Raw genomic sequence first — 12,307 nt, 5'->3', positions numbered from 1 at the left:
GTTCTAAGAAACCATCCCAAACTCTTACTCAAAGCTACATTTGCGAATTTAATTTGTCCAATCAATATGAAGATTAAAATCGCCCATGATAATTGCTGTACCTTTCTTACAAGCCTCCATTATTTCTTGATTTATACTCTGACCTACAGTGTAGCTACTGTTTGGCGGCCTTTCGACTACTCCCACCAGTGATGTCTTTCCCATATTATTTCTCATCTCCACCCAAACTGGTTCTACTTTCAATTTAGTACACTATATTCGCTGCTCACGGTGTGGTCTACTCTACATTGGGGAGATCAGGCGTAGATTGGGTGACTGCTTTGCGGAGCACCTCCGTTCAGTCCATAAGTGTGACCCCGAGCTTCCAGTCGCCTGTCACTTTAATTCTCGGCTCCACTCCCACTGCGACATCACTGTCCTCGGCCTCCTGCACTGTTCCAATGAAGCTCAACGCAAGCTCGAGGAACAGCACCTCATCTTTCGTTTAGGCACTTTATAGCCTTCTGGACTCAACATCGAGTTCAACAATTTCAGAGCGTAACCTCTGCCCATTTTTCGCTCCCTTCCAACCCCCCACCCCCCAGCACCGAGCTTATGATTTTTTACTGTCTCCAATGGCAGCTGGTCATTGTTCCACCATTCACACCCTCTCCAGACTAATCTTTTTCTAACTTCTGCCATTATCATTTCAATTTGGCCCATCATCCCTTTTGTCTCTCGAATCTCTCTTGCCTTCCACCCTATCAGAGACCTTCCTTTTTGTTCTTTCTTTCCTTCCCCCTTTCAGTGCTCCTCAAGAATCTGTTCTTTTCGAACTTTCACCGGTTCTGATTAAAGGTCATCGACCCGAAACATTATCTGAGCTTTTCTCTCCAAAGAGGCTGCCTGACCCGCTGAGATTTCCAGCATTTTCTGTTTTTATTTCGGGTTCCAGCATCCGCAGTATTTTGCTTTTGTGATTCTGCATCTTGATCTTCTGAGCCATCATCATTTCTCACTACTGCACTGATCTCATCCTTTATTAACAGAGCTAAACCAACTCCTTTTCCTTTTTGCCCATCCTTCCGAAACAGCAAATGCCCTGAACGTTCAGTTTCCAGCCTTGGTCACCTTGCAACCATGTCTCTGTAATGGCTATCAGATCATACCCATTTACTTCTATTTGTGCCGTCAACTCATCTATCTTGTTACGAATGCTGTGTGCATTCAGATAAAGAGCTTTTAATTTTGTCTTTTTACCCCACTTTCTGATGTACTCTTAGGTTTATACGCTCTGTCCCTTCCTGTCTGGTTATCATTACCCTTATCACTACCCTGCAATACTGTCTTCTCCTTTCTATTTTCAACCTTTAAAATTTCAGCTCAACTGATCCCTCACCCCTACTAGTTGAAAGCCCTATCGACAGCCTTAGTTATTCGATTCACCAGGATACTGGTCCCAGCCTGGTTCAAGTGAAGTCCATCCCGACGGAACAGCTCCCTCTTATCCCAGTACTGATGCCAGTGCCCCATGAATCGAAACCCATTTCTCCCACACCAGTGAGCCAGACGTTCATCTCTCTGATCTTAGACAATATATAAATGCAAGTTCTTCCTTCAATGAAGATTAAACCATAATGGGGGGGGGAAAAGAGAGGTGTAATAATAGGGTGACAACACGATTCAAACTCCGGTCTCGGCCAAGAATTCAATCCTCTCTGGGGTGGTGATGTAGTTACTAGGTTGGAAGAGTTTACTTTAAATATACTAATCTACAGTCAAAAAGGAAAAAGCATTTATATAACGCCTATTTTCTATGTTTCACGACCACCGGATGTCCCAAAGCGAATATTAGCAATGGTGGTCTGCAACTGATTACTAGAATACACAGAAACCTTTTTCAGTCATTGCTAAATGCAGCCCACAACAGTATTATTGAGGAACTGGCCAGCAGGACCAACACATGCTTTACACTCTCCCAATTCACTTACAAATGCACATTGAAAATCCCAACTGTCCAGCCTTTGACCCTCCATTCATCACAACATTTCTTCAGCCAGCGATCTGCTCAACCACACCCTCAGCACCACCTTCAATGCCCCAATCCCCATTAAAAACATTACTCTCTGATGTTACCCCTGGTACGCCCCTCAGCCCCGCTCCCTTATGTCCAAGGGACACAGACTTGAACGGATATGGCGGACAACCGGTTTAGCCATTCACCGTCATATCTGGCTGGGCCACATAAAGCACTATTGGGTCCTGCTCTCGTCTGCAGGTAAGCTGCCTCTGCCAATTCCCTTCCTTCCCTTAGCCCACCGGGCCAAACTTCCTCTCAGGTTCCTCTTAGCCCTAACCCTGAACTCGCATCTTTCTCCAGTTTCTCTCCGATCTCCGCTTATGCCCACTCCGAACTCATCTGGTCTATGAGACCCACTTCCTGCTCCCTTGACCCGAGTCCCATTAAACCGCTGACCTCCCAACTTCCCTTCCTGGCTTCCATGTTAACTAACATCGTTAGCGGTTCTCTCTCCTCAGGTACTGTCCCCCTCTCCTTCAAATCTGCCGTCATCACACCCTCCTCAAAAAAACAATCCTTGACCTCTCCGTCCTTGCAGGCTGCTGCGCCATCTCCAACCTCACTTTCCTCTTAAAAGTCCTTGAACGTGTTGTCGTAACAAGGCACTTAGAAAAGAATAAAAGGATTGGACGGAGTCAACACAGATTTATGAAAGGGAAATCATGTTTGACTAATCTGGTAAGAGTTTTTTGAGATTGCAACTAGCAGGATGGATAAGGGGGAACCAGTGGATGTGGTGTATTTGGATTTTCAGAAGGAATTCGATAAGGTGTCACACAAGAGGTTATTGAATGAAATTAGGGCTCGAGGGAATGGAGGTAATAGCATGGATTGAGGATTGGTTAACGGACAAAAAAAGAGTCGGAATAAAAGGCTAATTTTTAAGTATGCAGGCTGTAACTAGTGGGGTACTGCAAGGATCGGTGCTTGGGATCCAGCTATTCACAATCTATATCAATGATTTGGATGAGGGGACCAAATGACCGAATGCCTTCTGGAAATCCAAATACACCATATCTCCACTGGTTCCCCTTTATCCACCCTGCTCGTTACATCCTCAAAGAACTCCAGCAAATTTGTGAAATATAATTTCCCTTTAATAAAACCATGCTGACTCTGCTTGATTGAATTATGCTTTTCCAAATGTCCTGCTACTGCTTCCTTAATAATGGACTCCAACATTTACCCAGACGACAGATGTTAGGCTAACTGGTCTATAGTTTTTGCTTTCTGTCTGCCTCCTTTTTTTAAACGGGACGTTACATTTGTGGTTTTCCAATCCGCTGGGACCTCCCCAGAATCCAGGGAATTTTGGTCGATTACAGCCAATGCATCCACCATCTCTGCAGCCACTTCTTATGTAAACTTGAGGTCATCCAAATCTCTGCTTCCTGTGTCCTAACTAGCACCACGTCTTGTTCACCCAGCAGCCATGTGCTTGCTGACCTACATTGACCCCCAGTTAAGTAACACCTCAATTTTAAAATTCTCATCCTTGTTTTCAAATCCCTCCCTGTCTGTAATCTCCACCAGCCTCACAACCTTCCAAGAATCTGCGCTCCTCCAATTCTGGCCTCTTGAGCATCCCCGATTTTAATCGCTCCATGATTAGTAGTTGCACCTTCAGCTGCCCCGGCCGTAAACTCTGCACTTTCCTCCCTAAACCTCATCACCTCTCTTTCCTCCTTTAATACGCTCCTTAAAACCTACATCTTTGACCAAGCTTTTGGCCATCTGTCCTAATATCTCATGATGTGGATCGGTGTCAAATGTTGTTATACAACGCTCCTATGAAACGCTTTGGGATGTTTTACTACATTAAAGCCATTATATCAATAAAAGTTGTTATTTTATAAAGCAGCATGAGATCATTTGGTATCCTGATTGATGGTGTAATGATCCAATAATTCAATGTTGATTGGTCCATCTCACCCCAACCTCAGTTTCCGAACCTAGGCGTGAATGGGCCAGACAGCTCCTTGACTTAAACTGAGAATTACTGTCCTGAGCAAATGTAAAAATATTTTGGCTTCCCAAGTCTGCTTCAAATTTGCTGATGATCTGAAGAGGCAGGGATATTTACAGCGGTACAGAGGACTAATTGTGTAACGTCTAATGTTACGGACATTATTCTCAACATCTAGGGCATCACGAGCTATTGCTCTGCTTTAATTTGGTAGTCACGCACTTTGAAGTGGGGCAGTGAACTGTGGATGAAACCCAATGTCACAGCTGCCCTTTCAGGAACGATACCACTGAAAATTCAATCAGACATTAACAAAAAAAAACTAAAATAAGTGTTATGATGCAATAAAATGATGATGCACCATGCACAAGCCACAAGCCTCGGAAAGTATCTGGAGAGCAAGATATGTCCATGCTGCTTCGATGATCACTAACATTTTTCACCTTGATAATAAAAAAATTAAGTGCCCAATTATTGATTGAAGCCAGTGTCAGCCGTGGCTCAGTGAGTCAGACGGTTGTCTCCTACTGGAGACTCGAGCACAAAAATCTAGGCTGACACTGCGCCCGAGATGCCGCCTTTCGGATGAGACGTTAAACCGAGGCCCCATCTGCTTTCTCAAGTGGATGTAAAAGATCCCATGCCATTATTTCGAAGCAGGGCAGAGGAGTTCTCCCTAGTGTCCTGGCCAATAATTATCCCTCTATTAACATCACTGAGAACAGATTATCTGGTCATTATCACATTGCTATTTGCGAGAGCTTGCTGTGTGCAAATTGGCTGCCGCGTTTCCCACATTACAACAGTGACTACACTCCAAAAGTACTTCAGTGGCTGAAAAGTGCTTTGGGACGCAATGAGGTTGTGAAAGCGTAAAATAAATACAATTCTTTGGTACCCGACACATCAACAGTGAAACACCATTCGAAATAACACTAATAAGCCCAAATCCACAGAATACAATGCAGGGTAAAAGTGCATGCAGGCGTGCTTAAGTCCCCATTCTGTCCTTATAGGAATAGGAGACCTTTCAGCCCCTCGAGCTGCCTCCGCCAGTCAATTAGATGATTACTGATCTGTACCTCAGCTGCATTCATCCATACTCCATATCCCTCGTCACCCTGAGCCAACCAAGAAAAATACATTGATTGCAGCCTTGAAAGCTTGAATTGTCCTCCTGCATACACAGCCTTGTTGTGGAAGAGAATTTGGCAGCTCCCTCCACAAATGGTCAACCCCCCTCTTCCTGCCACCCCCACTCACCGCCCTCCCTCCCCATCCTACCCACTCTCACACTGCCCTAACACCCCCCGCCACCCACTGTGCTCACCTTACATTCCCATTGTCACACACCCTGACCTCTCCGCGGCGCCCCCCGCACCCCGCCTCCGCACTCCACGCTCCCTCTCTCGCCCCCCTTCCCCTCACCACCCCCACACTCCCCCCTCGCCACCCCCACACTCCCCGCCCCCTCCCCACAATCCACGCCCCCTCCCCACCCCCACTCCCCTCGCCACCCTCACCTCTCCCCATCCCCACACTCCCCACCCCCTCTATCCCCCCCCACTCACTGCCCTCTCTCTCGCCCGCCCCCACCGACACTACCCGCTCCTTCTCTCGCCCTCCCTCACACTTCCCGCTCTCGCCCTCCCTCACACTTCCCGCTCCTTCTCTCACCCTCCCTCACCCCCCACACTCCCCGCTCCCTCTCTCGCCCCCCCACCTCGCCCTCCCTCCCACTGCCCGCCCCCTCACACTCCCCGCTCCCTTTCTCGTCACCCCCACCCCGACACTCCCCGCGCCCTCTCTTGCCTGCCCCCCACACTCCGCGATCTCGCCCCGGCGCGCCACGCCCTCCACTCCACCCCCCGCACTCCACGCCCCCCACACTCCACCTCCCCTAACTCTCGCCCCGCCCCCACACCCCACCTCTCTCGCCCGCCACCCCCCCACACTGCACCCACCAGCTCTCTTGCCCGCCACTCCCCACTCCCTTTCTCGCCCTCCCTCACACTCCCCGCTCCATCTCTCGCCCTCCCTCACACTCCCCGCTCCCTCTCTCGCCCCCCACCCCGCATCGTCCTTCCCCACCCTCTCGTTCCCCCCCCACACTCCCTGCCCCCTCTCTCGCGCCCCCCCCCCCATACACACACACTCTCCCACACCCGCTCCCGGCCCGGCGGTGATCCATGCCCGGGCCCCTCAGCCAGTGATCCGCGGGCTCCCCGAGTGCCCGAGCCCGAGCAGGATCCCGGCCGCTTCCACCGCCGACTGCCGTCAGATGGAAGTTGAAGCATAAACCGGTGCGCGGCTCCCCCGCAGGCCTGGCCTGTGCTGACCTGCTCCCGCCGCTCCGCCGGCCATCACTGCCGTCTCCGGCCCGCTCCACAGCTGATCCTAACTCCGCCCCCACACCTGTCCCGCCCCCCGAAACCGCACCTGTTCCTCACTCGCCCCTCCCCCCCTCAGCTCCTGACTCCATCCCAGTCCCCTCACCTCCCTTACTCCTTCAACCATCCCTGACCCCGCACCCTTCACCTGCCCCAGACCCTGCCCCCTCATTTGTCCCTGACCCCGCATCTGTCCCCCCCCCCGATCCTGCACCTGTCTCCCCTCCCCCGCCGTACCTCCTGATCCTGACCCCGCACCTGTCCCCCCTCCCCCCGTACCTCCTGATCCTCACCTGCCCCTCCCCCTTACCTCACCTCACCTGCCCCGCCGCCCCTCACCTGCCCTGCCCCTCCCCCCCTCAGCTCAACTGCCCATCCTCCCCTCACCTCCCCCACCCAATCCTGACCCTGCACCTGTTCCTCCTACCCCCCCCCCCCCGCTCCTGTCCCCACCCCAGTCTTCTTCACCAGTCCCCCTCACCTCACATGTCCCTCCCCCCTCACCTCACCTGCCTTACTCCTTCACCCATCCCTGACCCCGCACCCTTCACCCTTCACCCTTCACCTGCCCCATCCTCACCTGTCCCTGACCCCGTCCCCTCATTTGTCCCGGATCCCACACCTGTCCCCGCCGATCCTGACCCTGCACCTGTCTCCTCCCCCCCCCCCCCCGTACCTCCTGATCCTGACCCCGCACCTGTCCCCCCCCAATCCTGCACCTTTCTCCCCTCCCCCCGTACCTCCTGATCCTCACCTGTCCCTCCCCCCTCACCTCACCTGCCCCGCCCCGCCGCTCAACTGCCCCTCCCCCCTCACTTCACCTCCCCCACCCCCCGATCCTGAGCCCACACCTGTTTCTCCCCCCCCCCGCTCCTGTCCCCACCCCAGATGTCCCTTCCCCTTCACCTCACCTGCCTTACTCCTTCACCCATCCCTGACCCCGCATCCTTTACCTGCCCCATCCTCACCTGTCCCTGACCCTGTCCTCTCATTTGTCCCTGACCCCACCCTCTCATTTGTCCCTGACCCCACCCGACCCTGCACCTGTCCCCCCCGATCCTGACCCCTCACCTGTCCCTGACCCACCCCTGACCCCGCACCTCCTGATCCTGACCCCGCCCCCCCGCACCACCTGATCCTGACCCCGCACCTGTCCCTCCCTCCCTCCCCGATCCTGACCCCGCACCTGTCCCTCCCTCCCTCCCCGATCCTGACCCCGCACCTGTCCCTCCCCCTGCTGATCCTGACCCCGCACCCAGTCTCCTTCACCAGTCCCCTCACCCTCCCCTCCCCACCTCACCTGTCCCTGCCTTACCCCTTCACCCATCCCTGACCCTGCACCCATCCTCACCTGCCTTGCCCCTGGCCCCTCACCTGCCTTTGTCCCAGTCCCTGCCAGTTTCCAGGTTACAGATATACTAAGAATCAGATTTAGGAATGGGACCGATCTTCCTTGATAACAGCAACACTATACCAGTTGGATTTTATCGTGAGTTAACCTGGAGCAAGAGAAACAGCAAAATACTCCAACACAAACCTGTTGTAGGAGTTGATTATACCAGGGCAGCAAATGTTGATACGATTTTTTTTGACCAACCCCAGTGGTGCTTGAACATTTGCATTCGGAGTCAGGCACACTGTATCAGCACCTTACAGCAACAATCAAATATATTTTCGAATGAAATAGAACCTGTAATGGATGAAAGCCTGAAAGAAAAACATTTTGTTTTCTCCTAAAGACAACTCCAGCAGACACAAGAAGCCCTGTGGCAATTTTTCATATGCAAACCTGCATCACAAGTTCACGTAACATGGACTAATTGTAGCTTCCCGACTGTTGCCCTAGGTCACTTGACTTAACATAGATCCTTCCTGATCTATTATTCGCAGTATTTACACATTGAGCCATTCTGTTGGTCAGTCAGGTAGCGGACACACAATGTACTCTCCAATATCATGCCAAGCTACCAAGACATTTCAGGTAGAGTGTTCTGATATGGAGTGCACATCATTTCCACATGGAACGTAGCTAAGTCCCGAGAGCTCAGGGTGCAGATTAACAACAAACAAAACAAGACGTTTTATCTGTATGCGGAAGATCTGTTGATTAGGACGAAGTAAAACATACAATTATTTAATCCGCAAAGTGAGATATTAGGGTGGGTGACTAAAAGTTTGGTCAAAGAGGTAGGTTTTAAGGAGCACCTTAAAGGAGGAGAGAAGTAGAGAGGCAGGAGTTTTAAGGAGGGAATTCCAGAGCTTAGGGCCTAGGCAGCTGAAGGTATGGCCGCCAATGGTAGAGCGATGAAAATCAGGAATGCGCATGAGGCCAGAATTAGGGGAGCGCAGAGATCTGAGGGTGGTAAGGCCAGAGAAAGTCACAGAGATAAGGAGGGGCGAGGCCATGGAGGATTTGAATTTTTTAAATTCGAGGTGTTGCCAAACCGGGAGCCAATGTAGGTCAGTGAACAGATGGGTGATGGGTGAAGAGGGCTTGGTGTGAGTTAGGATACAGGCTGTAGAGTTCTGGATGAGTTCAAGTTTAGGGAGGATGTAAATTGGGATACCGGCCAGGACAGAAGACTGAATATATTGAGCACATGGTCCAATGCCCAACCTCCAAGTCACATCTTCCAGCAACTATTATGCCAAGGCTCAGAGTTTTCTCATCAGCTGAACAATAGCAACTATGCAGGAGATATTGCAACGTTCCTGCCACCTTGGCATCCAAGACTGAAACCACATGCCAGTCACACTGACCACTTAATCCAGGTCCACACCCGAGGGACTTGGAGAAAGAGATGTATTCATTGTGGAGCCGACTGCTCCTCCAGATTACCGAGTGACAGACAGGCCAGTGTTGGCCAGAGCGCATTCCCCATTTCCTTCGTTCACCATGAACCCACCCTCACAACTTGGTCCTGAGCCTCACATAAGGGGATGAAGAAAGCTTTGGTATGGCAATGTTAGTTTTTTTTGAGTGATGGAAGAGAACGGTTTGCACAAACTTACCACATGTTTTTCATGCCACAAACCGTAACGGCAGTGAAACTTTGCTCTCATGAAAGACAAGTCAAAACAGAATAAAATACATGTTGGCTTTCTCAGACCAGTCCTGAAGTATTGTGTTCAGGATAAAGTTTCCATTCACCAGAAAGAAAAATAAATTATTTGCTATTTTTAATACAGATCTCACTATATCTGTAGGGCATCCCAAAGCAATTTAAACTAACATACTTTTGAAGTGCAATCATTGTTAATTAAGCACACCGTTAGGTACAGATATGAATGAACAATTGGGACAGACACCCCTTGTATTTTCCGATCCTTACTTTCAACATCTCCTTGAACCCTGCAAAGCTACAGTAGCACACTTGGTGACATCCATTGCCATATCCCCACTGGTTAGTTCATTGTTTAAGATGGCACCTAGAGCACAGTAGTCCCCAAGGAGAATCCTTCAATGACATATCATCTGTGAAAAATAATCCTATAATTCTTTCAGAAATGCCTGGAACAGATACACTGAGCCTGTCCTTTATGGTGCCATACAACACATCATTGATGAACAGATTGATTAGGATGAGTAATAGTAGATAACCCTGTATCACGTCACTTTCAAGAGAGATGGGTTCGAACAACCTTGACATAGATCTTGGAGTTGGACTAGATATCTACTGAGCATCAGGATAGCTCAATCAGATGCTGATTTAAAAACACAAGTGACTATTCATCAAAAATACTTAATTGGCTGTAAAACGCTTTGAGATATCCGGTGGTTGTGAAAGGCGCTATATAAATCCAAGTCTTTCTTTATGTATGAACGCAGACAGTGAATGTAGGGACCCTTGACTGAAAACTGATGACTTGTTGGTTAATGACACCGTACACGCACGCGAGCGCCTTCTTCTCAACCATACCGTACCCGCGCTCCACCCACGAAAGTGACCTGGAGGCATAAGCAACGGGCTGCAATTTACCCGCATCATTGACGTGCTGTAAAACGCACCCGACCCCGTACGCTGACGCATCACATGTAAGGACTAACTTTTTACTTGGGTCAAAAAAGGCTAAAACACTCTTGGAACATAGAAGGTTGCATGCCTTACTGAAGGCGCGTTCTTGGGCGTCCCCCCAAAACCAATCGCACCCCTTTCCGAGTAGCACGTGGAGAGGCTCCAGCAGCGTGCTCAAGTTCTGCATAAAGTTCCCAAAGTAATTGAGTAGCCCGAGAAAGGCGCGCAGTTCCGAGACATTCCGGGGCCTGGGTGCCAGGCGAATCGCTTCGGTTTTGGATTCGGTTGGGCAGATCCCATCAGCGGCAATTCTCCTGCCCAAAAATTCAACTTCAGGCACGAGAAACAGACACTTGGATTTCTTAACTCTGAGGCCTACCCGATCCAATCGACTTAGTACTTCCTCAAGATTGCGGAGATGAGTCGGTGTCCCTGACCGTGATGAGTATGTCATCTTGAAACACAACCATCCCCGGGATGGACTTGAGCAGACTTTCCATGTTGCGCTGGAATATAGCAGCTGCCGACCTGATGCCGAATGGGCATCGATTATACACAAAAAGGCCTCGATGTGTGATGATGGTGGTGAGTAGCTTCGACTCTTCGTCAGTTCTTGCGTCATATATGCAGATGTGAGGTCAACTTTCGAGAAAAATTTTCCTCCAGCCAATGTGGCAAATAGGTCCTCCGCTCTGGGCAGCGTGTAGGGAGACTCTGTTTATGGTAGACTTGTGATCCCCACAGATTCGCACGGATCCATCAGGCTTCATGACGGGGACAATGGGGCTTGCCCATTCGCTGAATTCTACGGGAGAAATTATGCCTTCCCGCAGAAGCCGGTCCAGTTCGTTTTCAATCTTTCCCCTCTTCACATAAGGCACAGCTCTAGCCTTGTGATGGACTGGTCTGGCATTCTGTGTGATGTAGATTCTAACTTTAGCCCCTTTGAAGGTGCCCACACCTGGCTGAAAGAGATGTTCAAAACGGCTTAGAACTGTTGAGCAAGAGGTCCGTTCCTCTGACGACATGGCGTGAACATCATCCCATTTCCAATTAAGTTCTGCTCGCCAGCTTCTCCCCAACAGGGCTGGGAGATCCCCGGGGACAATCCACAGGGAAAGTCGGTGCACCATCCCTTTTGTGTGTGACTGAGAGTATGGCGCTGCCAAGGACTGGGATGATTTCTTTAGTATAGGTCCTTAGTTTGGTGTCGATCTTTGCGAGTTTTGGTCTGTTGCTTTTGTGCGGCCACAGCTGTTCAAATTGTTGAACACTCATGAGTGACTGACTGGCCCCAGTGTCCAGTTCCATGTTGACGGGTATCCCGTTGGAGTAGAACCCTCATCATAATTGGAGGTGTCTTGGTGTAAGAACAGTGGACATTGATCGTGTTAACCCACTGTACCTCGGCGTCCCGCGCACTGTTCCAACTGTCTTCTGGTCCGCTTTCCGACCCTTCCGATTGGTATACCAGCCGAGCTGCTGTTTTTCTGCACATGCGAGCCAGGTGCCCTGTGTAGTTGCAGTTTCTGCAAACGGCATGCTGAAATCGACACATCCTGGTCGAGTGCCTTCCCCCACATCTCCAACACAGACTGTTTCCATTGTTTCCGAAGGATGAGCTGCGTCTGGATGATCTCCCTTGAGCTTCTCTCAATTTGTTGATTGCTCGCATTGTGGGTTGATGAGGTGTGATCGGCCGTTCATGTGGCCCTTGATTTTGATGGCTTCTGGCGCCACTGTCTGCTGTTGAAGGCCTGCTCTCCTGCCTTTGTCTGTGTGTGGGGATAGAGGTTTGTTTCACAATGTGAACCCCTTGTTCCAATGCCTCGTGGGTTGTCGTACCCGAAGTATAGATCAGCCTCATTTCTTCTTC

At 50.3% G+C, this 12,307-nt stretch overlaps 1 protein-coding gene across 3 annotated transcripts in view; it reads right to left on the bottom strand.

Moving 5' to 3' along the window:
• The window catches only part of thap4 (THAP domain containing 4), an 86,972-nt gene that overhangs the window by 59,121 nt on the left and 15,544 nt on the right, over positions 1-12,307 (bottom strand). Inside the window, exon 1 of one of the 3 annotated variants that reach the window (XM_070882186.1) lies at positions 6,365-6,422. The exons of 1 other annotated variant lie outside the window; for it this stretch is intronic. In XM_070882186.1, coding sequence (XP_070738287.1) covers positions 6,365-6,389 — 25 coding nt within the window. In that variant the 5' untranslated portion in view covers positions 6,390-6,422. Of the gene's footprint in view, positions 1-6,176; positions 6,234-6,364; positions 6,423-12,307 lie in introns of those variants that run through there. One more of the 3 variants, XM_070882185.1, reaches the window with a different exon arrangement.

The sequence above is a fragment of the Pristiophorus japonicus genome, chromosome 6 (genome assembly GCF_044704955.1).
Source record: "Pristiophorus japonicus isolate sPriJap1 chromosome 6, sPriJap1.hap1, whole genome shotgun sequence".
In the NCBI taxonomy this organism is placed as follows: domain Eukaryota; kingdom Metazoa; phylum Chordata; class Chondrichthyes; family Pristiophoridae; genus Pristiophorus; species Pristiophorus japonicus.
This window is presented reverse-complemented; position numbering and strand designations above follow the sequence as displayed.